At 32.6% G+C, this 27,397-nt stretch overlaps 1 protein-coding gene across 3 annotated transcripts in view; it reads right to left on the reverse strand.

Annotated features, from left to right (window-relative positions):
• Positions 1–1,414: 1,414 nt before the first annotated feature.
• Positions 1,415–27,397, reverse strand: part of HECTD2 (HECT domain E3 ubiquitin protein ligase 2) — a 62,478-nt gene continuing 36,495 nt past the window's right edge. For all 3 annotated transcript variants that reach the window (XM_045567821.1, XM_045567820.1, XM_045567822.1), the window contains exons 7-21: positions 26,464–26,509; positions 24,588–24,697; positions 22,999–23,147; positions 22,297–22,420; positions 19,807–19,903; positions 16,763–16,870; positions 15,758–15,890; positions 14,373–14,461; positions 10,937–11,095; positions 9,732–9,806; positions 9,067–9,154; positions 8,876–8,982; positions 7,416–7,531; positions 6,685–6,828; positions 1,415–3,884 (exon numbers count right to left, since the gene is read on the reverse strand). In XM_045567821.1, the coding sequence (XP_045423777.1) occupies positions 3,764–3,884; positions 6,685–6,828; positions 7,416–7,531; positions 8,876–8,982; positions 9,067–9,154; positions 9,732–9,806; positions 10,937–11,095; positions 14,373–14,461; positions 15,758–15,890; positions 16,763–16,870; positions 19,807–19,903; positions 22,297–22,420; positions 22,999–23,147; positions 24,588–24,697; positions 26,464–26,509 (1,666 nt within the window). In that variant the 3' untranslated portion in view covers positions 1,415–3,763. The remainder of the gene's footprint in view (positions 3,885–6,684; positions 6,829–7,415; positions 7,532–8,875; positions 8,983–9,066; positions 9,155–9,731; positions 9,807–10,936; positions 11,096–14,372; positions 14,462–15,757; positions 15,891–16,762; positions 16,871–19,806; positions 19,904–22,296; positions 22,421–22,998; positions 23,148–24,587; positions 24,698–26,463; positions 26,510–27,397) is intronic.

Raw genomic sequence — 27,397 nt, forward strand, 5'->3', positions numbered from 1 at the left:
ACGTCATTCGGGATAATTCTAGAAAAGACAATATTGAGTGAAAAAAGTTGTGGAAAGATATGTAGAATATATTACGTAACTATAACTATATAGTGTTTACAGACTGGTACATTTATAATACAAACATAATGTGGGAAGGATTCTCCCAAACCACAGGTTAATGGGGAACAGAGATGGAGTATACTGGGATTGGAGAAGGGCACAAAAGGGGCTGTAATTCCACCTGCAAATTTTAATTAAAAAAACAATCTGGCAAAATGTTAACATTTGTTACGTGTGAGTGTAGCGACATGGTCTTTCATTACATTAATCTCTGAAATTTTTCTGTATATTTAAAATATTTAATTAAAAATATACTCCATTTATTTTTAAATTTAAACTTATATCTTGTTACACATCTATAAAACAGTGTTTAAAACTCTTGCCTAGTGAGAAATCTATAAGGATGAATTTTAAAACACAGTTTCTAGAATAAGAAAGATTCTCCTAATACAATTTTAACACCTCAAAAGCACTTTGTGTTCTTTAACCTGTGGTTGAACCCAGTGTCTGAGAGCGAAAAACCTCTAGAAGGCTTCAGAAGCAATGGTTCTAAGATGTTATCATATTAGCACCATGATTGCTCTTGCATCACTTTACACTGCTTACTATTAATATATGCCAGACATGGTGTAAATGCTTTACACAGTAATTCATTTAATTTTCCCTACAATTCTATGAGGTAGGTAGGTTTATTATTTCCATTTTACCAATTATTTCTGTTTTACATTTGAGGCACAGGGAACTTAATCTGCCCAAGGAAACACAGCTAGTAAATGGTAAACCCAGGTGGTCTGGCTCCAAAACCCAAGCACAGGAGTAAAGGACGTATGGCCAGCTGGGGGAATTGATCTGTGTCCTCCCCTGTGAAAACTCACCCTGGTCTTTCTTCCATTCAGCTACCTATCTTCTTCCATTAATCACCCATAACATTCTATCCAGCATTCTCATAATCTCCTCTCTCCCTTCCTTAAGCATAGGAAATTGGACAAGGGAAAAAAAGGCCAAATGAATGATTCTGGCGAGGAATACTTAAGAGCTGAAGTTGTCTAGCTATGGCCCATGAAATGTCATACTCAATTCACTTCTGAGTGTACTCTATTGGCATTATATTAAGACACTCATTTGGTGGATTACCTATGTGGTTATCCAAATATTGGATATACATTGTTTCATGCTGAAAATATGCTAAGGAAATTGGTTATACTTAATATCAACAATTCACATCTTTTGAAGCTATGTGTTAGCCATCTTCCTAAGCCCTAGTTTAAGATATAGACAGTATAATGCAAAGAACAGTTTGCATTTATAAAATATTTTAGCCCTATGGTTTTAATTAATTGCCTAATGTTCAAAAAATGAACTGAAGCCTGACCAACTGTATAATTTTAATATTTGAAAAATTTCATCCAGAAATTAACTTAATACAATACAGATTTGTACAAAAAAAAGGGACTGTTAAAAACTTTTGATCATATAGGCAAAAATATGATTAAGCAAAGATTTAAAAAGGACAGGAAATTTTGTAAATACTGATAAATACTGTGCAATGCTTTAATTTACTGTGGCAGATACAAAAATCAAGAATTCATTAACAGATTTTATATATATAAAAAGTAACTACATGAATGTTCTAGCTGTTTAAATTAACAAAATGTAACAGTAGTGGTTTTTATTTTTTAAATGAGGTATTATTACACTGTAAACCAAAAACAGAGCATAAATAAATAAAGGCAATGTGCAATTTAGTGATAAATGGTTATAAATTTCAACTTAATAACAACAGACAACAAAAATTCTCCAGTTATTTATGGACTTTGTAATTTAAAAATTTGGCTTGCTTGTGTACTTATTTAAAAGTGACATAGCTATCGATATACAAGCACATCATTAAACATGCAGACCAGGCCAACACAATTTTTCCATGAGTCATCTCTACCAAATACTTTGTTTACATTTTATTTAAAACAATTAAATCTGGTTTCTAATACATGATTCTTTTGTGCTTATTAGTAGTAACCTACATTAAACAGCTTACTTTCTAGTTCAAGCAGTGTAAGAGAGAAGCAGTTTTATTTGCATATGGATTAAAAACAGAACAAAACCAAACCAAACCAATATGCCTTTAACTCTCTTAGGCCTTCCAAGATTTTTAAGAAGTACCCTTGAAATAATAAACCCAAATGGAAAAGCAGAGTCACTTTTGTCTCAAAGAGAATGGTAAACAAAGCAACTCCTTTTCCTCAAAGATTTATGGGTTGGCTTCAGAACTGTTAGAGAAAAAGCTGATTAGTTCCTCCACCCTTGGAGAATGCTGCTGGTTGGGTGCAGGAAGCATAGCAACAAGAAGAAAGCCTAACTCAGAAAAAATTTTGGGAAGTGTTATTTACATATGAACCATATGCTGGTACTAAATGCTGGTTTCATTATTATTGCAAATATAACTTCAGAGTTTTCTGAAGAAAAGCTGTCAAAGTATAGTAGAGAAGTCTTGATTTGGAAATATTTGTAACATGCTAATAAAACTGCTTCATTTGCTATAAATTAAAAAAAAGCCCATTTACTATCTGACTTAAAATGCAGTTTCTTTTTACATGCTACTTTATTAGAAACTCCAAAACAGAGGGTACTTTGAATCGCCTATATTCAGAATCCAGTGAAAAACAAACATTTTGGCCAAAACGCTGAATTTTATTTTTACATCAAGCTATATCATTTTGACACAAATGCTATTATTGTATTCACTTTTGTCAAATGCCTTATCCTACCTTTTCCAAAAATTAGTGTTTCAATACAACTGGTGATCAAAAAATGTAGCTATAAGTCTTGTACACCAATCAAAATATATAAAAGCAGTTCTTTTCTCTTGTGCTTGTAATTGACATAATTCATCAATGATTAGATTTGATTTCTTTTCTAATATCTTGACCCTTAAGAAGAAATGATCATTATACAAATATTACAGAGTACTCAAGTAACTAGTTTACTGCCAATGTGCATGCAGACTAACAATACTTAAAAGAATATAACCTTGAACCCAATTAGTCTGAAAATACTCTTGTACATTCATCTTTATTGATTTGTAAAAGCTGTATACACATCTAAAACCCTGAATTTACTTTGTAAAAATAAATCTTTAGCAATAAATGGCACTATCAAAATCCCATTATTCTCAGGCTTTTATGTTATTTACACGCTTTTCAGCAACAGTTGAAAAGAATCTTACGGGACCACATCCAGTATATCAAAAAACCCTGTAAACTGCATTTGCAATTGTACTGTTGTTTCCCTCTATATGAAAATATGGCTACACCCCTTATGTTAAAGGAAATGTAGCTACTTGCTTTGCTACTGTGTGCTAGCAGTGCACAATCTGCCACTGGGTTTAACTGCATCATAAATGCATTCTTCACTGCGCTTTGTTTTCCCAGTGGAATACTTGTGACAAACTACTCACAGAGAATGATAAAGTGCTATAAAAAAGAGGGACTGGACCCATACCTGTCTCTGTCATGTGGTCTTTTCCTCACTCAAGCAATTTCTGCGTTTTTAGAAAATTATCCCCTTGCTGAACATACTTCATATTTGATTTTTAAAAAACTCAGTATTTTAAAGTTGGTGAGCTTTGTGAAACTGTTTTGAGACAGAAACATGAAAAGGTTAAAGGCACAATAAGAGGGAAGTGAATGCTACATATAAAATATTGTATTTCAAGTCTTCTAGGTTATTCGAGTCCAAAGCCTTCTGAATTTGAAATTCCAATGATCAATTTCTGTTTCAGGTCTTTTTTGCTCTTGTAGGGGGGAAGGCAAAGTTGATTGAAGCAGGTATGGGCCACAGGTAACCTAAGGAAATATTTAAAAAAAAATACTAAGTTTTAAAACTCACATACAATGATTGCTAAGCAACTTTTCAAATTACCAGGACACACAAGTTCAAATCTATTTTGCTGTGTGAAGAGATGATTCATCCTTTCCTTCATTGAACAAATATTTATTGAATACCTAACTATGTATCAGGTACCATTCTAGACACTAAGGCTATGTTTACAGACAGTCAATGTCCTTACTCTCATGAAATTTTCATTTGAGAAGCATTTTTTTGGAGTCAGATCTGAATTTGAGTACTGCTTTCCTCACTTATGAGCTGTGGGATCTTGTTCAAGTTGCTTAATATCTCCAAATCTCAGTTTTCTCATCAATGTGATAGGGTAAAACATCCAACTAGATTATTTAAAAGATTAAAAGAGCTATCTACACAAAACACCTAACATAGTAGTAGATAATATAATGCTACTATATTCCAGTCTTTAATGTCAAAAAGTAATAAAAAGAGCATTTTGGGGATATCTAGATGCCCACACTTTTCATTTTAATGTTGCTGCCCTTGATGCATATGGAAGACTCATCCTCTGAATCCATTTCATCAGCTCCCCCAACCCACTACCTGATGACACTGATTTTCATTCAGGATTTCTACAGATACCATAGGACCCTTTCCTGCTGTCTTTGTAACTCCACAGCAACAAAAGAGCTGCTAGTCAATAAATAAAAATGGGGAATACACCAGAGAAAGGAAGAACATTTTTAAAGAAGTTTGTATGATTAGAAACTAAACTTTGAAAGTCCCCTTGTATTAAAAGACTTAAAATTATCAGAATCAGCATTTACTGAGTGCTTGGCCTATGAGACTCAAGCACTGTGCTAAGTGCTTTTACATGTATTGTTTCCTTTAAGCCTCAAAACAACCTAAAAAGTGGTGAGGAAAAACAGACATGGAAATATACAGGTTAAGCAGTCTGTTCAAGGCTATAGAGCTGGTAAAGATGTGGATCAGATATTCAAATCCAGACTGGTCTGACTTTAAAACCAGTGTTGTTAATATGTAAAGATTTAATGTTCTTCTTTAACATGAATCTAGTGGATTATAAATGGTGGCCCTTGTAAGAGGAATGGAAACTCCCTTTTCAGCTGGAGTGTTGTCCTTGTCTTTTGAGGCGCACCACTACTGCATCAGATTGAAATGTTACGTGTCTTTGTTGGCTATATTTAATATATGTGAGGTTCCCACTGGGAGTCCTAAAGTTGCTCTAGATTCATTAACAAGCCATGTTAGCTCATAAAATAATCCTTGAAATAATAATGATTATTAGAAAAGTTTACACGTAATGTCACCTTTGTATTAAAATGGATTACTCAGATTATCCTTTTTGAATAGGCAATATTTTTAAGACAAATATTCTGAAAAATTAGTTTCTGTTAAGCAAGTAAATCTGTAATTTCAAAAGGCTTCTCTTGAATTTTTTTCACTTTTGGCCTTTAATTGTAAATTCTGTTCAGAAATTTCTTTAGTTTATACATACGTAAATATTCATTTTGTGTTTTAAATATAATCTTGATGTTAACTTAAATATTCATTCAGGAAATAGTTATTGGGCACTTACCATGGGTGGCCACATGGAGAATACAGAGACGTATAAAGCATAACCTCTGCCTTGAAGAACTAAATGACTAACATATAGAGTGTAATATGGTAAGTAGCACATCACTTCTATAAGATATTTGAGGAACTCACTGAAGGCATGATGATTTTTGACTTTACAGAGGAAGTCAACATTAAACTGGGTCTCCAAGAGAGGTACCAGGCACATGCCACATGTAAAGGGAACAACTTAAACTTATGGAGGAAGAAAGGCACAAAATGTGTTTAAGGCATTAGCAAAACAGCCAGTTGACTCAAGCATGGGAAGAAATGAAAATTGGTAGGTAGGCTGAGGGAGAAGACTAGAGTTTTATTTCACAGGCTCCAGATCCTAGAACTTAAACTAGTGGGGAGCAATAAAGCTATTTGTACCCAAGGAAATATCATGATCAAAAAAGTGTTAAGGAAAATGAATTTGATAAAATAATTAGAAAGGGAAGAACCCTGAGTAGGAAGACCAGAAAGGAGGCTATTTAAATAAGCTAGAAATGAGGTCAAAATAACTTTACCAGGGTGGTGGCAGTGGGAAAGCAAAGGACAGATTGTAGTTCTAAAATGAAAGGAAGAACTGACAGGACTTAGGTAATGTTCAATGTATGGGGCAGGAGAAAACAATGATTATAATCAAAGTTATGTCTACTGAAATTAGCTTTACAAATTATCAGGTATTTGGGAAAGGGAGTAAGTAGATCAGCATTAATTCATTAACACTACTAGAAAATAACTTAAATCCATCATCACCATTACTTCATATGCAAAGAGCATGAGATTAAAAAACAAAGAGGACTAGTACTAGAAGTACTTCTGGTACTTATCATAATAGCCAAGAAACAAAACAAAACAAAAACTCACAAATAAACAAGAAACCCCAATTTATTATTTTTCCTAAAAATAAAAAAATATATTTAAATAAAAATTAAGGGCAGACAAGTTCTGTAAGAGTCTATAAAGCACTTATGTGACTTATCAAAGTAAAAAGTTGATGGAAACAAATTATCAGTATTAACAAGTATCAAAAACTTCCAGCTAAAGTCTCTTATTTCAAGGCCATGTTTTCTTCTATGAAAATGACTTCAGATTGAATAAATCTCTTGATTCCAAATGTAATATTAGTATTAGCAATAATCTATAGGTTAAAAATAGAATTATAATCTAAAAATTTACCAGTTAGTAGAAGTTTCATTCTTTGAGATTTTAAAGTTCAAATCAGCCATCCCTCCTACTGGTACTCTGTCACTTCCTGTAGTAAAATGTAGCAACTTCTTTTGAAGATCAAGAGGAAATCCAAGCACAACTTCCCAAAAGTATCTAGAGAACACCAAGAGAAATTTACATAAAACACTTTGACAAAAATCCTATAGGATAATAAAGTAATATAAAGGAAACTCTAAGGGAAAAAACTTTCCTTAAACATACACAGTATCCTTAATGTAAAATGAAAGAATGATGAGCTTTTATATATGAATTAGGCTTTTGACTAAAATTATTATAAAATAACACTTTTATAAAATTGTATAAGTAGTCCAACAGTAGATAGGTACAGAAACCATTTTTCTCCTATAATTTACAAGTCTTATCTTTCAACAGTGTTATTAAAAGGCTATTTACAAGTACAGCACCCCTGAAATTCTAGGACCAAAGTCATTTTTTTTAAGTCAAATCTCTAAACTTTTATAGAAACTTATTTATATAATTTTCTCCCAAGGGGATTGCTAAGTGATTTCATATTTAATAGTTTCATATTACTTTCTAGAGATAAAATAAGATAGTGTGGGACTCCCCAATATTTCAGATAACTTGATTGATTCAAAGATCGTAAGTTATACAAATAAATGAACCGCATTCTCTGTTGTTCCTTTTCCACAACCCCACTACCAGAAGTATAAAGAGCTCACCTTATAGTTAAATCTGTTTTTGCATAGCCATCATACTGAGTACTTCTTTGCAGAGCATGCATATCCAGTTCAGGACTTCCACAGACCAGAATTTCAACCTCTTCTGGACAAAGCAGCTGCCAATAATTATTTATCAAACGTGATAATTTAAAAATGATGGTTTTAAATGGAACTGTAACTATTTTCACTGAATCAAATCACACAAACCATGACTTCTCTTACAGTAAATCAAACAATTTTTGTTGAAGAAAAAATCTTCTCCACGCGTATTTTTCCCTCTGAGGCAAGGTATTTTTGCTTCTGGAGGTTTGTAAATCTTGTAAAATAGTAATTAGTAGTTTGCCAGAAAAAAAAGCAAATGACTTAAACGAATGCAAATGACTCTTCCCCAAACCCCAGAGTGAAGCTCTAGCATCTCCTGATCTGCCTGCCTCCTTCCAATATCCCATAACACTTGTGTGCTGTAGAGTTTGGGTTCTTGGGTACAATCTATTTGTATCTCTTGCTTGTTTTTTGGCCTTTTAAGTGGGTTAGTCTCCCACCTAAAGAGATTAAAGCTCTTAAAAAGAGACCATGCTATTCCATTTAATTCTTGTTTTCCCTCTCTCTACCCTGGTAACTACCAGTGCGTCATAGACAAAACTTAATTAGAGCTCAATAAAGTACTTCTTTTTCAAAGGTACTTTCAAAAACAAACACATTACAAAGGTTACTCTAAAACAAGCTGGAAAGACTGTAAGCTACCTACTCCTGCCCCAAAGTAACCTCTATAGTCCATTTCTTTCTCCTGTGAAAAATAATTCAAATGAAAAACTTAACTCCAATCCCTCATAATAAAACTAAGGGGAGAGACAAATGGCATGATGGAGCAGGCCCTGGGTAGCTGGGGTGAAGGGTAGCATATGATATTTCTGACATGGTATTCTAAGTAGAAGCTGACCCATATTCACATGGCTAAGACAAGTCAAACCAACCCAAGTCCACCACGACTCTGAAGATAAACTACTTCCTATGGGTAAAAGGCAACTCGGAATTGTTGAGGGACATGTGAAGCAGCAGGAAGCAGGAAGCAGCTATAAATACGTTCCTTAATCACTAAGAAGTTGCGGTTTTTGTCCTGGAGCTACATGTTAACCCTTTTTTTTGTGCCTTGTCCCTCAGTATTAAGACCCTGAGTTCATGGATCTCTTTATCCACTCTACTCGGGGAAAGTTTGTAAAGCTCTAAAGACATAGCAAAAGGGGAGAGAAAAATGAACTGACTGGGGTTATTCTCCCTGGAGAATTCTAGAGAATTAAGGCTGAAAAAAGCGAACTTTTTATTTCTAGCTCTATTTTTAAAAAGTAGAAAACATTTTTCTATTTTAAAAAGCTTATATGCTAAAATATTTAAAAATTATTTGTCACTATTATAGGATTATAAAACCTAACTGAAAACTCAATTTAAAGTTTTAAACTCACCATTAGGGCATTTGAAGCACACACACTATGAAATCCATAATAAAATGCAGAGAACTGCTTATAGATGGATTTGTTGAGAAGGAAGTCAATATAAAGCTGTACATACTCTGGAAAGCAATTTTATGTGTGTTAAATAGTAAAAGTAAATGGTAAATACTAATTAATTTTAACTACAAATGGTATTAACTTACCTTTCCTATTTTGATTGGTAACTGGAATTTTATCACCACCTGGCTTCAAATTATAGGACTTAATTATTCCAAATTCTTCTTGAAAAACCTGATGGGAGATGCCATCACACATATTTATTGGTATGACTGATAAAACAACAGGATTCAATGACCACGTTTGTCAAATTTAAAAAGAACAGGTTTTTTCCTCTCCCTTATACAAACTACAGAAAGGCTGTATTATCTAGATAATAATACTCAGGTCTTTGGAGCTATGTGGATCACTGTAATTTCCATCTCCCAACTATTGTAAGGGGAGTGGAAATGAGAGTGTTTTGGCCTGGCACATTAGTTTCTACTCCTAACTTCTAGGGTTGAAGCTACAGGAGAGGCTTATTTTTAGAAACTAAAAAGCTCTGAGAAAGTAACCAAATCAAGAGAACATGTAATTGCCTAACAGAGTACCCCTACCCTTGGTGAATTTCTTTAAACACATTCATTAACTTCTCATCTAAATGTGTCTGCCTCACCATCTCTACTTCATCAGGTTAAGATCCTTTAAGACAAGGAATTGTATGTTGATTAATCCTCATTCAGCTTTTCTAATAGTGGGTGTTTAATAGCAAATGGCATTTTTCGTATATGAAATACATGGTTAACAGACATCTATTTGCCCTTAATAGTACCTGGAATGTTGAATAGAAATCTTCTTCAACATTGCCTTCGTATGATAAGAGTTCACTTAATCCATGGGCCAACTCCTATAAAAAGAAATCTATTATATATGTCTTTTAAAATCAAATAGCATTTTACCTAAAATAGTTAAGCAGATCTACTATAGTTCACTTCTATGTGAATTAAGGAGTAAACTCATTTAGATTTCAAAATAAAGATCATATTTGAGATGTATTTTCCAGGGCACAAAATGCTTAATGATTTCTGCCATCCAGAGGCTTGGAAAAATTCATTATAGGTCACAGAAGAGGAAACTACCCAGTTCAAATCAGAGGCGTAACTCTGGGCTCTATCCTTAAGCAGTAAGCTAAGTGCATCTCTAACGTAGCTTCCATCGTAATTCACTGCTATCTGCTGCGTTATTGTTTGTGAAATACTTCCCACTTTCAATTTATATTCTTAGAAAAATATGCTAATGTTTTATGATTCATCTTTTAAACACAAAACACACAGTCCATACATGTTAAGTAGTTTCTACATTTCAGTTAAAGTGCCCTCCCCTCCCGAGAAAAAGTTGAGAACACTGGAAGAAATATTTTCTCACATTATGTTATAACTCAAGTTATACATGAATAAGGATTTAAAAATAGAAAAATTGACCCAGTATTTCCAAAAAATTTTCAAGTTTTATGAAAAAATTAAAGTTCATTTTAAATTAGAAAAATGATTAATAATAGCATAGTTAGAATGATTGTAAATATTTTACATAATAAATTTTTCTATCTCATTAAAACCAGAAATTTTCACACAAATCTAGGCTGGCATAGATTTGATATGATTGTCATCACTGGTTTTAATTATTAATAAAAACTATCCCATTGTTTCACATAAAGAAACTAGAGATCAGAAAGATTAAATAATTTATCCAAATTCACAGAGGATAAGTGGCAGATAAGTGGCAGAATCTGGATTCAAATCACTGCCTCTCTGACTTCAAAGTCTGTTCCTACTATGCTGTAAGAGCTTAGCAGTCCTGCAAAGTGAGTGACATCTCTCTCTAAGGAATGAGAAAGCTGGTTGAAAAAGGAGATGAGTTATAAAGGTAGAGAAAAACCATATTTAGAAGAAAGAATAGCATTAGGAGGAGAGAGACTGTGCAGGTAGTAGAAAGATGATTTAGCATTAAGGACGAGACGTTTCATAACTTTATACTTACAGGCATAATTTGACATAAGTCATCAATGTTAACACTGCAGATGCCTACTGGTATGTTCTGATCACTAGGAACGATGGGAGGACTCAATAATTTCTTGTAACAGCAAGGAGGGAAACGAATATCCAAGGTGATGCTGTTATAAACAGCTAGTCCCATAAGCTATGCATACTAAATGTTAAGCATTAACATAAAATCCATGACAACAAATAAGTTTTGAATTATGCATCAGTCTATTTCTCACATACTTCTTTCAGATTTAACACTGACTTTCTAATTGTCCCACATACATCCTTTCCTCTCTTTCATTTATTTCCCCTTTATTTTATATAATTCCTTGATTACCAAAAGTCATGTAAAAAGGAATGGTTCAGTTGATCGTATTTAATGATTTCCCTAAGCTAAGATCACAATAAACAGCAACTTCAGACATTTCTATAAATTATTCAACATATAAAAAAATTTTCTAAATTTAAACAAAGGCGTTGGTGATTTTATAAGCAGCAGCAGCTATTTATTCAGTAGAACACACTGCAGAATACACTACTGGTTTTGGAAATAGTAATTTTAGTTAATTTAAAATTAAATACAGACTATGTGAAGAAGAGGTAAACTGAATAAACATATAGACATACATGCTATTGATTAGCTAATAGGATAAGTAATTTCCTACAGTAAAACTTGAAAGGCTTTTGTTATTTGGAGTTTACTCAAAGTGTTGAAGTTAAAAAGCTACAGATGTTGTATTTATAAATTTTGCCTACTTTTATCAGTTATATGGCAGAATATACTTATCCTTTGCTGAGAGGTTTTAGATTAAATTTCCTAATATTTCAACTGTCAATTATTAAATAAAGTTATTGAGGAAGAAATTAATTTTATAGGTTCAAAAGGAAATCCAAACATATGTACTCTGTAAATTACTAAAAACAATTTTTAAAAAATTGGAAGACTGCCAATATTTCAATTTGCTAAGGCAGAAGGAAGGCTGATAATAACTTAAAAAACAGATATGCGACTATATAGGTAAGCATATAAACAGAGACTGAACAGTGTGTTCAAGGGGACAGACACTGAAAATATGTTCTAACATACTTCCATAATCATAATAGCAATAACAATGATAACCACAATACTATTATAGTCACCATTTATGATCATCTACTATGGTGGCAAGTTTTAAGCATTTTGCATTTAAAAAATTTTAAGTATTACAATTCTGAAAGCAGGTTTTTCACAGATGAGAAAGCAGGCTCACAGGATTTCCTATAGGGTACACCCCCATGCAGAGGCATGTTTCATTTCACACTAAATCAACCTGCTCTCAAGAAGCAGGGTTGGGGATGGGGTAAGTTTTCTGCTGGAGCCACTGGTACAAATAGAGCAGAGTTTGAAAACCTTGTACTATACTATATTCCCCTTACTCTTAGTTTCAATGCTCCTTTGGTATGGGTTTTAAAACATTGTTACATCATGGCTCTTCATGTAATCTTCAAAACATTTTACAACAATTATTATAGGTTTTACTACAACATTTCTGGTAAACTTCAAGGCCTTCTCATGCTTAAAAGTAACTATATTAAAAACACAATACTGTTAAAACTATTAGACCGACTCATCTTTGGTCCTGAAATTTTAAAACTAGAGATATGCATGGAACTGATTGTATTTTCTCAATCATTATGCCTGTTACTTCTCAATTTTTAGTTCCTAATTCCTTATATGACCACAATCCACTATTATCTCACATTTTTCCTATATATAGTATCATGCTTTTTAGGGCATCAATTTTGATTTCTATAGGTTTTATATGTGTGTGTGTAATAAATAAAAATAATGAGATAGCAGTTATAATTTTTAGATTTAATTGTTTAACTTGAAATATGCAACACGTAAACATGCTTAATATGCTCTTTGGGTTAATGGCTGAAGAGAAACTAATGTCTATTTAAAAATGAGCAAATTCATGATTTTATGCATAGTACCATTTTAAAAATGTGATGATTAAATGAAATATACTTTATTATAATATTAGAAACTCAAAATATCACCCAAATCTAAGCTGTGATATATGAATGTAAAGCATGACAAACATATTAATATATCAGGAAATTTAAATAGGTCATAGTGTAGTGAGAAGCATCAATCACTCGGGCCTTCATTGAAGCTGAGACGTTCAACTACTGATTACTGCAGATAACAGAATAAAAACCAGGACTCTAAGAATTGTTAAGTGTTCTCCTATATTGTGGAGTTTAGCCTTTGGAACCTTTAAACATGACAATATATACAAAATTTCAAATCAAGTTTACTATCTCAATGTGTAGTTTTTATTGTCTTTTCTTTCATCCAGTCTCTCAACTTTGATACACATTCCTCAGAATATACTCCAACAGAAGTAACAAAGACACATACAAAGCCCGTAAGATGGCTCTTAATTCTTTTTCTGATGGTATCTTTCATAATTCTCAGTGTGTTCATTTTACTGTAACAAGTCCAGCACAATGCAGCCTGTAATGTCCCAATCTCTCTATCCCTGTGTTAATCAAATGTAATTGTTCCATTTTTAAATCTCTGCCTTCTCTGGAAGAAATACATTGCATCTTTTTCTTCTCAGAACTCCCTAGCACTTAATGCCATTTGGTCACTTGACTCTGAGAACAGATCACTCTGCACTGGCGGGCATCCATGCATTTAGACGGTAAGCTTCTTAAAGGTGGAATTTTCCCCTCCTCTTTAAACCTATTCATTTCCAGTGATTCCTCATTTATTTACTCTCCCCTCCTTTCTTACACAATTATATTTCTTAGAATTTAAGAAGCTAATAATGTAGGAAGCATTTTCTTGTCCAATCTCCCACCTAATGCAGGAATGCCCTCCACAACACACCTGGTAAGAATCAGAGGATGGCAAATGGATTCATAAAATCTAAAAAACACTATATAATAATGCTGTACACTTTAAATATTCCCATTACATTCTATTTTCAATTTTTATGGGTGCCTCCTTCATGTTTCAGAATTTGGGGGCATATTAATTTCCTCAATTTCAATTTAATAAACTGAGTGAAATAAGCATAAGGGGAAAGAATAGAAAAATACTTTACTATAAATGAAAAATACTTTGATTTTTTTTAAAACTGCCTTAATTTCTGATAACTTTGATTAAATGTGAAATAGGAAATAACCATTTTTATTTTGAGACAAGGTTTCCCCAAAAAATCAAAACTCAGCCATTTCTTTGAATTAATTTAATCTACTGATATATAGTTGTGATATTATATATAACAAAGATTAATGAAAATATATTAGTAAATTTGACAAGAACATTAAATTTGGATAAGATGATTAAAGAGAACAATTTTCTAAAATACAGATACATACAATCTTTTGAAATCTCTAGTCTATTAGCACCTCCTAGTGGAAAGTTTAAAGGATACAATTCCAACCAATCGGAATTCAGAATAGTTATCACATTTAAAGCTGCTAAACCAATGGCACTGTGAATCCTTGTGATATGTAAACATGCCTGAAAAAAAACCCACATAATTTTATTATTAACATGATTGATTTTAAAAAAATCACAGTGGTAAAAATGTACACAACATCTAGTAGAAGCAAATCATTTCAGCAATAGTTCTGTTACAAACCATCTTTCATGTTAAAAATTTCACAGATTCTTAAGGGACCATATATATTTGCAAATCTCAGCAAATATAAATATATGTATTACATATACAGAAAGAGCATTTTATGGCATTTTATTGTTCACCAGTATCCTGAACCAAGGGGTAGAAATAGAAAGATAGAAACTAATCAAACTTTATAAAAACTATAGTTTTGTATATGTTGTGATCAAAATTAATTTTGAGGATTATCTGGCGATTTTAATTTACCCATGTCATCTCTATTTCCCATCACTAGAAAAATTATGTTTACACACACACACAGAAATACACATCAATACACATGTATAAAGAAAACACATATATATATAAATTCAGAAAAACAGAATTCTATAGATAGTTTCTCTAAAATCAAATTTAAATTTCAAAGGCTTATTTTTCTTATTTATTTATTTATTTATTTTGAGACAGAGTCTCACTCTGTTGCCTGGTCTAGAGTGAGTGCCGTGGCATCTGCCTAGCTCACAGCAACCTCAAACTCCTGGGCTTAAGCGATCCTACTGCCTCAGCCTCCCGAGTAGCTGGGACTACAGGCATGCGCCACCATGCCCGGCTAATTTTTTCTGTATATATGTTAGTTGGCCAGATAATTTCTTTCTATTTTTAGTAGAGACGGGGTCTCGCTCTTGCTCAGGCTGGTCTCGAACTCCTGACCTTGAGTGATCCACCCGCCTCGGCCTCCCAGAGGGCTAGGATTACAGGCGTGAGCCACCGCGCCCGGCCAAAAGGCTTATTTTTCTTAAAAATTATTTAATGGATTCTTATTAAAATGACTCATTATTTAATGAAAGAGGCTTCAAATACTAGTGTAAAGCAAACTATAGTTTTGTTTTTTAATTTCACATTTTTTTCAATGACAATTTTTGTGCATTTACTCAGAAAAGATCTGGATGTTTCCTCACAAATGCATACTTTCAGTCTTGATACATTTTGTTAGGATTCCCAGCAAGATAATTAGCATTTCAATCATCAATTTGGTCAATTTTTAAAATTTACATAATAGTCCTTAAACAATTATTCAACATTTATGGTTGACAAAAATTCTGTAAAATCATACAATAGGTCAAAAATAATGGCGATTACTTGATTCTAACAATTATGAAGAAACATTGTTCATAAATATTAGATTAAATACTCACCATAATCTGGATGAAAAATTTGGCGAATTAGAAGAAGGAACCACTCTTTAGTCAAGCCACCCATATCCAAACCAGCTTCCCCTACAAATGTAACCTTCAACTTCTTTTTCAAGTCTGCTCTTTTCCGGGTTAACTATTTGAAGGTATTATGTAGTAGAGGAGAACAAAGAGCAGTGAAAAAGGAATTAACTTTTTTAATTCTGAGAAATGTGTTACAGTCTTTATCTTACTTACAATGTCACAAAATGCCATCCATCCATCCATGCATCCATCCATGCAACCATCCATTCATTCAATAAATTTGACAGACACTGTGTGAGGTATGTGTTTACTATGTTTGTTTTGTGGATCGGGAAACAGAATTAGAGAGGTCAGGTAACTTGCCCAAGATTACTGTCTCCTGGTATCATATTGCCTCCAAAATTTTAATATATCAGACAATACACAATAATTCATTTCATTTTAACTTTCTGTCAACACTAAACTTTAGAAAATCACACAGCTAAATCGGCCATCATCTTCTAATGGCCATATGAAGATCTAGCCGAAGTACTGTACATGCAGGAAGCTTTACACATGACATGCAATCAAAATACGTCTGAAACTGAACAGGCCCAATTTACCCTGCAGGACAGACCTCTAATTTTATGGATGAGTAATCTGAAGCCTGGAGAAGTTAAAATAACTTATTACCCACCTAAGCAGTAACAAAGGTGGGCACAGAATCCAAGTTACATACTAAGAAACATGTATTACTCATTTCAGTGTTCTACATCATATTATTTTCTGGGGAATTAACAAATCATTAATAAACATACAAAAAATGAATATAAGACCTAATTATGAATACAGAACTGATTTTAACTATAGTATCAAAATTTAAGGAAGCACAATCACTAGCATAGAGAAATAAAAAAACAGCTTACTAAGATTTTTGTAATAAATCATATTATAGAATTTATCTAGAGCTTTAATCAATTAGTATCATTTTGGAATAAATTATACCTCATCAAGTGAATCGCTAACCAGATGTGTCCGCCTTACTTTCATATTTAGAAATAACATATTCATATCAGGTCTCTGTCTTCGAGATACTTTATCCACCAGACTTTGCTAATTAAATAAGAAAGTAAACATTTTCACTTTTACTTAAACTTTAATTTCATTTAAAACATTTAAATACTTTAGTAAAAATCACTTAATTCTTGTCTATGCCATCTCTCATTTAAACAGTTTCATAAAATCAACTATATACATCTTTATTTGTAAAAATGGATTATTAGTTCATTTTATAATAATGAGAGCCAAATGGGGTCCAAAATGGAGGACCAAAAATCATTCACCATCTGTAGTAAGGAATGTTGCATTACAGTTTCCATGTGTCTTGTCTCTTATATAACAAAGTTTTCCGTTTAATAAATAAAAACATAAAATAAGAACATTTAAAGCAAGGTATATACTACTGATGATATAGCTGGGCTTTTTTACATATTGAATTGTCTCTAAAAGCACAATTAACCTACTTTTAGAAAGTAAGTTGTCAACATGTATCAAGCCTTAAAAATATTCACACCCTTTGTCCCAATAATTCTACTTCTGAGAATTCTAATACAGAAAATACTTTATACAGTGAAATGTTCATCACAGCATAATCTATAGAAACAAAACTTTAGAAATACCCTAAGTACATATCTAGTAATGAAATATAATACAGCTACTAAAGAATAGTCTATGTAAACAGTACAAAGAAGGCACAACTGAAGAAAGTAGGGAACAAAACTGTGTGTACAACACTGTTTCAACTCTGTTGTCTTTTAAAGATAATATAGAAAAAACATAAAAAGAAAATTTACTAAAATGTTAATAATTATGCTTGGATGATGGAGATATGGGTAATAAAAAATCTATTTTTCATGTTTGTTCATAATATAAGCACTGAGTATGTAAAAAACGTATTTTAAAAAATCTAAAAGGAATATATACATGCCATTTATCATGTAATATCTACATGCTTGTATATTTATTTACCTAAATCCTTATCAGACAATTTTTTGGTAACAACAAAAACTACTGTGCAGAATAAAGGTGAACATACCAGATGTTTTAAATACATATAGCAATTGCTTTAATGAATAAAATTTTAATACCCCAAATCTACACAATTTAAGGCTACTTATGATTTTATAGATTACTATAAAAAAACACTCTATTTTGGAGCCTTCTCTATTTCTCCAACATTCAATGCTAAATGCTTTTAACTGCTTTTTGCTTTTCTAGGTTCACCCTTACAAAAGAAATCTATATTCCTAGGATAGTATCCTGTGTTACGGACCTTTTTTCCTACTCTTTCCTATCTTCTGTTGCCCGTCTAGCTCCTGGGGAGCTATCATACTGAAAATATCTACTAAACAAATTTGTACTAGGATGCTAATGGCAGACAAGCTTAGTGGCTACTCCTCCCATCAGGAATTCATATTTACCAGAAAATGTTCCAAATAAAAGAAATAACTCAAAAATGATAGAATTCTAGACAGTTTGATTTCGTTATTTTTAGGTTAGGAAACTTCTTTGGCAACTTTAGATTGTACCATATAAGCTCCTGCTTACACTGACTACCTATATGACTGTCCTTGTGTCAAAATAGTCACCTGTTATTAATTCCAAGTGGTATGGCAGTTTACAAATTAAAATGTTGGGAAACACACATACAAACATAATGCCACTTGACTCTTCAATCTCTACTAATTTGCTTTCATGCTCTATGGAAGACTCAGCCTGTGACAGAGTCTATATCTGGCAACTCTCCTTCTTTTAAATAGAAGAAAAATTCCACAAGAAAAGATATCATCCTAAGTGTAACACAGAAAATCGCTCAGAAAATTTTTTAAAAATGTCTAGCTCTTTAGATTTTTTTCTTACCAATACATAAAATCATAGCCCAAGGTAAAAAAGTACTAAAAAGGCACATGACATTATACAAATACAATAGAAAATGTCAAAATGACTTGCTATACAGACTAATCTTTGAGCCAGTATCTACCCAAGACCAAGTGATAACAATTCTGGTGCTAATTATACTCATTTAAATTTATTCTTCAGGGGGGCAGCATGGCTTTAGAATGCCCTTGGTAAGCATAGGCAATAAAGTTTCTTCTAATACTCCTATACTCGGCATAAGCCAACTTTGGGATGTCACCAGTTACTCACATCTTTTGTCCTTCTCTGTGATAGAAAGAAATACTCACCTTCCAGGCACTGAATTACTGAGGAATAAATAATTCTGATTTTTAATACTATTTTAAAGTATTACAATTTATGCTTTAAGATTCCTTTTATATTCTCAGATAAGACATAGAAATCATTTCTTTTTACTCTACGTTTCTCTTCTTAAGAAGACCATAGCCAAGCTTCCCTCTAACTTTTAAAGTTGGGAACAATCATGTCACACAAGTAGTTGCTTGAAATACATGAACAATAGTTTAGAGCTCTAATAAAAAAAGCTCATTGAATCTTTATTATATAAAGTACATAACTTTATTGGGCTGTGCTGAAACATAAGTGGTAGAGAGTGGTAAGGACAGGCTCAGAGATAAATTTCACCTTGCTCTACAATTTGCCTGAAGTCAGCCTGACTGCTATCCCAGCTTCTATTGGCCTCCATGCATTTTGGTTTCCTAAGAATCAATAAAACACCTTTCCCCCATCTTTGGACTTATTTCTCAGTTCACCGACGCTCTGCTGGTTACCTGGAGTTGGGGTACGGTATTTACAAAATGAGGTTCAACAAGCTCCCAGTAATTTGGATCTGTGAGAAGCATTTATTCTTCCTGCTATATTTATAATATAATGAGAAGTTGCTTAGAAGAGATGAGGGGTGTCTTGTCTCCCATACTGTAAACAGGTTTAAGCACTTTTGGGGGGAGTATAATCTGAACTTTATTTTTAACATTTCCTAGTTATGCTAGAACAATTCACAAGACATTTGATTTATTAAATTATTTACTATATTGATTATAGTCAGCATAAATATGTTTTTATAGCTGGCTTACCCTTGCGATGCTTATCATCTGTTGTTCTGAGTCTCTTTGAATAATGATTTTTTTTGCAGCTATAGAAATAACGAATGGGTACTGACAGAAGGAAAACCTGCTCAACAAGTGAAAACAGAAAAAGCAAAATGGTGTATTTTTAGCAAAATTATACTAAGGGAATCTAAGGTACCTCTTCTAGCAATATAAAACATTACTTTTGTATTGTGTTTTACCACTTACGAAACGATTTTATGTGCATCATTTCTTTTAGTTCCCCACAGCCCTGTGAAGATTGTATCATTACTAGATGTGCAATGCCTTTATTCTCTAAAAGAAGCTACATCTAATGTTCTGAAATGTGTGCTAATCACTTACATCGTTTATACAAAAAAATTTCAATGTATATAGTCATGTGGATATCATCACCCATGAAAAACATGGCCAATACCAGAACCAGGAGACAGAAGTGCTGATGAAAAGTATTAGGATAGAAAACTCATGTGCTCAAATTAATGTGAGAATCCATTATTATATGGCTATTTCTGATATGTGAGCTTCAGAAATAAAGAAATCTAGCAACAACTACAGTACATAAAAGACAAAGTAATAAATTTAAGATCAATAAAAGTTAATAAAAATATATTGCTATTAGTACTATAATGATGTAGTAATATGAAATAGTATATTATTTGTAAAGACTCAACATTATGATCAAAGGTTATGAAAATAACCTCTCCTGGGTCAAAACATTCTACGATATGTAAAAAAGCCACAAACTAAACAGAGAGAAATGCATTCAGAAAGAATGAATACGGCAGCAATGACACTTCAGGAGTTGGACTGCCACCAGAAATAAATGCAGTGAATTTCTCAGTTATAGGTGGAATCCGTCTGAACATAATCAGGTGGTCCATCTGTGACTATCAGGTCCAAGGAGGACATTATGAGGAAAAAAGAGATAGCCCTAGTGGGAACGGAAAATGAGACGGCTTTCACTCTGGGGCAAAACTGCTAATAAACAGTAGCAGCTGTTAGGTACGAGTATATAATAATTTTGAATCACTAATGCTAACTAAAAAATTTGGAAATACTAAAAAGAATTTTTGAAATAAAAAGAAAATGCTATGAACTTAGTAGGATATATATGGGTTTTATTATGTATTTTAAAACAGTGCTTCTTAACTTTTCCCTTGTCATGGCACAAGAAAGATGAGGATGCTCATGGCCAGAGGTGACTTGCTGCAGGGTTCCAAGTCCCCCTCCAGGTTTAGGCTGGTTGTCCAAGGACTGAAGGGACCTTAGGATTAAAACTCTGATGGAACTCATTCTTGGTACACCAGTGCTGTGGCACAATGGTTAGAGGAAGCTCTGCATTAGAAAATATTGTCACTGAAATATGTGGAATAATTCTTAGATGTGTTTTGTTCTTGTATCTACGACATTACAATTATATTAAAATGGGAGAAAAAAGTATCCTTGTGAAATAAACTTTGCCAAGAAAATATCCATCAGACTGACCAGGGCCCCAGAACTTCAATTCTTGTTCAGTCCTGAGTGTTCAGATGTAAACTGAGATATGACATGTCCATTCTATGCTTTAGGCCAATTCTGATAAAGTGGGTACATGGAAAATTTAACCAATCTGTGAATTAATGTGGGGTTTTAAGTTTACTTAATCCACATCGTAACTCTCACTCAGTCTTCTTTAGAATAAATGCAATCTCCTGAATATCCCATGGTCTGGGAATAAATTATGTTTGGGATAGTCTTGCTAGTTTAATCCAAATTAGAAGTATCGATATAAAGTGCAGTGCATTAAAGAATTTGGTCAAGTGTTTTGAAAATCTATTATATTACTATAATAAATAATCTGTAGTAAAGCCCTTCCTCTAACATCTATTCCTTTTATACCGTATGCAATGGACAACTACTTTTTCTACAGAATAAAGGAGAAAAGGAATGAATGTGTTTGTATGTGTACATATGTGTGTGATCATTGTGTTAGACTGGGCACCAGCAAACTATGGCCTCTGGAACGAATATGGCCTACCACCTGCTTTTGTAAATAAAGTTATTTGGGACATGGACAATACTGTTTAAGGCTGCTTTTGTGCTAAAATAGCAAAACAGAATCTGAATAGCTCACAGAGCCAAAAATATTTACCATATAGTCCTTTACAGAAAAAGTTTGTCGACTCCTGCACTGGCCGACTGCACACAGAATAGTAAGATATATGAAGTAAGATGTAAGATCTAAGACAGAACCTTTCCCTTCTTGAAAAGATACTATTAACCAAACCAAATTAGCATGTATATAAATTTAAAATGTAGCAGAAAAGAAAACGCTTTAACAAATATAATGATATTTCAAGGCTGGATAGCTAAGCTATATTTATAATTTTATATGTAAAGGTGTGTGTATGCTTTATTTATATAAACTTAAAATCTAGTCACTATTTTGAATAGTATTTCATTTAGGCGAATAATCAAAGGAGCTCTTGGTCATACCTGTGAGAGTTTCCAAAGCTCTGCCAAGTATGATATTCTTCCATGAGATCAATGTGATCCAATGTAGAATTATAGAAATCAGTATAAGGAATAAGGGGAGGGTGAACCAAATTGTTTGCAGTATCTGTAAAGATAAATTCTAACATAATGATCTTTTCCAACATGCACATGATTCATTCTAATACAACATTATTTTAATGTCCACCAGATAGCCTTGATCTAAAAACTCCTATTTCAAACAACTATAACTCCAAATGAAAAGGGTAATTCTAAAACTGTGGTCAAAATGCAGCCAACAATTTCTTGCTTTTAAAAGAAACATATGGGGAAAATTATAGTAGTATTAAAGGAAGTATGCAGATGGCCATCTACTCATGTTAATATATTTGCCCATCAGTGTGTTCTCTCCTAGGGAGCCTCAGTAATTAATGGAAGTTCCTATTTTCTCAGGAATCACTACTTAGCATATCATATGCACTTAATAGCCATAATACAGAATACTGCCCAGAAAAAGGCATAAAGTTTGATTCATGCTTATAAAATAATCATGAAATACATTAGGAAAATAGAAAATTACAATTCTTTCCTTCAAAGGAATGGTTTAAAATTTAAGAATTCCTCTGTAGTACTTTGAGATCTTTAAAGAATGTCCGTAATATTTGACAAAAGAAAAGTAAAAATGATAGAATAATAAAAACCTACTAAGTAAAGCCAACACTTTAGAAGCTGATGGTATCCACCAGGAACACTTTGTTATAGGTGGAAATTCTTCAGGCTTTGCAGGAAACAGGCGTAAAGAAATAAATTGCAGCAATCTCTCTACCAATTGTTTGAACCTCTTCTGGGATAATCTGGTAAAGATTTTGAAATAATTTCAATCAAAATTCACATTTTCTATTTTGGGAATATATTTGTTAGATATCAAACTACATCCTATGCACAAAATTTGAGACTATTTCCCCAAATTCTATTTCTTAAATTGCCAAACATTTGAAAAGATAGAAAACCTTACCTTGAATACAATTTCTTAATTAAATAATAAATACCAAAATGACTATAAAGTTTGTACCATGAATTTAATTTTCAAGATTTTCAATATTCAATCATTATTCACAGATTCTGTATTTGCAAATTTGCCTACTTGTTAAAATTTAATTGTAACCCCCAAAATGAATACTTGTGCTTTCATAGTCATTTGTGGACATGCAAAGATTAGTGAAAAATTTGAATCTCCTTGACATGCACATTCCCAGTTAAGGTGGAACAAGGTGATCTGTTTTGTTTTAGTTCTCACACTGCAAATGAGTGTCCTTTACATGGTCTATTTAGTTCCATATTTTTCATATTTTTATGCTTTTTGTTGGTGATTTTGCCATTTCAAAATGGCCCTCAAGTGTAGTGCTAAAGTTCTGCCCAGTGTTCCTAGGTGCATGAGGCTGTGATGTGCCTTACAGAGAAAATGTGTGTGGTTAGAGAAGGTTTGTTCAGGCACACGTTATAGTGCTGCTGGCCATGAGTTCAATGTTAACGAATCAACAACTTATATTAAAGTGTCTTTAAACAGAAACACTCATAAAGCAAGGTTATGTATTGATTGGTTGACAAAAGTGTGATCAGAGGCTAACAGGAACCTAACCCTGTATTTCTCCTAGAAGCAATGGTTCCATACTTGCTAATTCAGTGTTTGCAGCAACTTTGTGACTACCATGAATAATGAGAATCGACTATATTTAAAATTTATTTTGGAAATATTCTGCTTCTTTAGTGTTTATCGATCATGGAGAAAAGTCACTGTTAATGAGAGTACAGTTCTGTGGGAAAAAAGTATTGTGTTTTTACAAATTGATACTGATGGCTAACCTCTTTTTCACAATGATGTTTTTAGGTGAGAAGAAAGCACCATGTAAATAATGGTGAGATTTACTGATATATAGATAGGAAGTAAAAAAGACATATATTAAAATAGTAATGTCTGAAAAATCCAGTCATTATCTTTGAGATATATAAAAAAACCAATGATAAGAAAGTGCTACATAAAATGTGAAAGCAGGAGATAGAAATTCTCAATAGCTTGTACAAGCAAAAGTGTTACTTACATTAAAAACAGATTTTTAATTATCCTCTATGTAGTACTAAAGTATATTTTTATAATTGCCTTTTGAAGCTCTGTGAATTATAAGTATCATTTCTAAAGACCTGAAAACATTTAAATACATTTTATTGTAAAATTACTAGTATCAAACTTAAAACCGTGAGACTATAAAACTTCTTAGTATCATAGAATGATTTACTTTTTAAACCAGTGAGCTAGGAAATGATGGTCAGCTTCCACTAAGGTAGCTATCTGTCGTAGCAAGTGAGCATAGATGACATATGTAGACGTGTTATTAAATTGAGGATTCTGAAAAAGATATTAAAGATAATTGTGTTAAAATTTTGTTAACATGTAAAAGGAAAGACATTAAGCTTAATAAGTGGTAAATTCAGGACACTAAATTTGCAAATATAAAATAACTTAAAACAATAATCTATTTGTTATTTAATTAACAGAGACTTTCACTTATGCTGTAATACAGTGGAAAGAGCATGGGCTTTGGGGTTAAGACAGATCTGGGTCTGAGGGCTAATTCTACTGGTTATTAGCTGTGTGTCCTCAGGCGTGATCCTCAGAGTTTGGGTTTCAATTTCCTTATTTGTAAAATGAGAATGATACTATCTTTCTTAAAGGTTGTTTTGAGTATTAAAAAAGAAAATATATGTAAAGGATCTTCATAAAAAGTACCTACCATTGGTGCCAATTACTATAATTCAATTAAACAAAAACCTAGATTTTCCTTGATTAAAAGTAAAAAGAATGTTAGAAAAATGAAAAAAAAGCTGGTTGTGAAACTTTTACCACTATGAAATGAGTTAGCCTCATATCTCACAAAGAACAAGGGGAGAACACCATATTAGCTTCTGATAACTTTTAAGTGTTAAAAGGACATTGAAGGAGTGCTTGTAAACTAAGCAAAACCTCTACTTATGTTTCTACAATCTAAAACTCTAGCACAAGGGACATTTCAGCACATCATGGAAAAACTAAATATATTGAAAAATAAACTGAAATTGTGAAACATAAGAGTACCATGTGTTTTTCAAAACTGACTTATTGTCAGGACAACACAAAAATAGGGAATGACTCCCAGCTGATAACGTCATCTAGTGATAACTGTTGAGAAGAACAGGATATCATGAGCAGAGCTTATTGCTGGCTAATATACTCACCTAAAAATTTCGGCTTCACATCATTTTTCTAGCTTTTACTGTCTCTACATATGTTTCTTCTTCTTCTTTCCCCCCCACCCCCTAGTTTTGGCTCCTTTTCCTCTTACTGCTCTATTTTCCCTCCTTACATTTCTCTTCCTAACTACTTCTTTTGGTCATTTTTCCCCCTCTTTTCCACTTTTTATTTTTTCCTATCTCCTGCTTTTCTGTCCCTACCCTGCATATTTCCTTTTATTGGACATAATAGTGAGCCAACATTATATCTTATTTAATATAAGTGAGATAATATATATAAACAACTTCTATAAATTGTAAGAAATAATGTAAATGTAGTATGCTAGCTATGATAATATGTTTTTTCATCAAGAAATAAAAACTAAAAATTGCTTTTATTTGTATGGACTTTAACTTATCTTTCTATCTATGAATCTACATCTCCCAAGAAAAATAAGTTTACCACCTTTGCTTTATAGCAAATAGAAACAACTTTTATCTTTCCATTAGAATTCTAATTTAAACATTATTGAAAAATATGTAGAGAAGAGAGAAACCTACTAGATGGGAAAAGAAAAGAAAGTCCTGGAGCCCATTAAAACTAATTACATGAAAGGAGATTAGACTGGAGAAGGAAGTGCTTCCATTCTGTTTGTTCCTGAATGCTATGGCAGGTGGGCAAAAACTAAATTAAAATTTTAATCCCACATATGATTTAGCTTCTGACTATTTGTTACAGTTTTAATCCTCTGGTTACAAGTAACTATAATTCTAAAAAGTATCAACTATAATTCTAAAGTATCAAATATTGTCCAAAATGATACTTAATATTTTATATCATTTCATTTATACATGAGACACTGTGATTGGAATTAGACAACTTCAACTAAGTTCTGGCTCTCTTACCTGTAAAAGTATAAAATATGCTCTAAGATCATCTTTTGTTCGTGGACTGAAAAGGAAACAAGCATAATTGATTACAGATGAATGTTTAATCTTCTAGTATATAATAAAAAAAGACCAATAAATGCTTCTAGGAGAAGTGAGTTGAGAAAAGCCAAAAACTAGACAAATTAATATGTATTATTATTGAGACAGTAACATGTCCACAACATGCTGGGAATACAGGTTCTTCTGTGCCTCTCCTAAGCTGATTCTGAGGATACCTAAAGACTGAGTTGACTAGGCTATAACATTTGTGAGGTAAATACCATCACTAACTCTGGAAATGCTAAGAGTATAATAAATAATCAACAATTTTAGAATGCTTATGTTTCTGTTTTAGTAACGAATAATCTTTAAGAATATTTATGCATTAAGGAAAGAAATTACACTTGTGTTTATAGGTCCATTCCTAAAGTGATAGAAGCAGAAATGTCTGCAAATCAAATCATATTTTAAATGCATCTAGTATATTTCTATTTAAAAGAATCACATTTTGGTATCTCTGAAAAGTAATAATTTTTTCTATGAAAATACAGATTTTCCCATTATCAGATTTGACTGAGTTTTTGTTACTCCCATAGCTAGTGAGTGCCTCTTGCCTGCTCAAGATCTCTCTGATACACTCTCACAGATACCCAGAAGTAACTTCTTAAATTAAAAATGGTTCACCTTTGTAACAACCAGATGAAATTTATGATCCTTGACTAGATCCTGGATTAAAAAACAAAACTCAGATATTAAAACTTTTGTTAGTCCCAAGGCTGATGAGTATTTCTTTCTCACCTGCTCTAGGTCTATTTGTATCTATCATCTTTGCCTCCAAGTCCTTTCCTGCCACACCTGCAACTTCACAATCTCTGCAGTGTCATTTATGCCCACATTAATTACTGGGCAT

The sequence above is a fragment of the Lemur catta genome, chromosome 14 (assembly GCF_020740605.2).
Source record: "Lemur catta isolate mLemCat1 chromosome 14, mLemCat1.pri, whole genome shotgun sequence".
Classification (NCBI taxonomy): Eukaryota; Metazoa; Chordata; class Mammalia; order Primates; family Lemuridae; genus Lemur; species Lemur catta.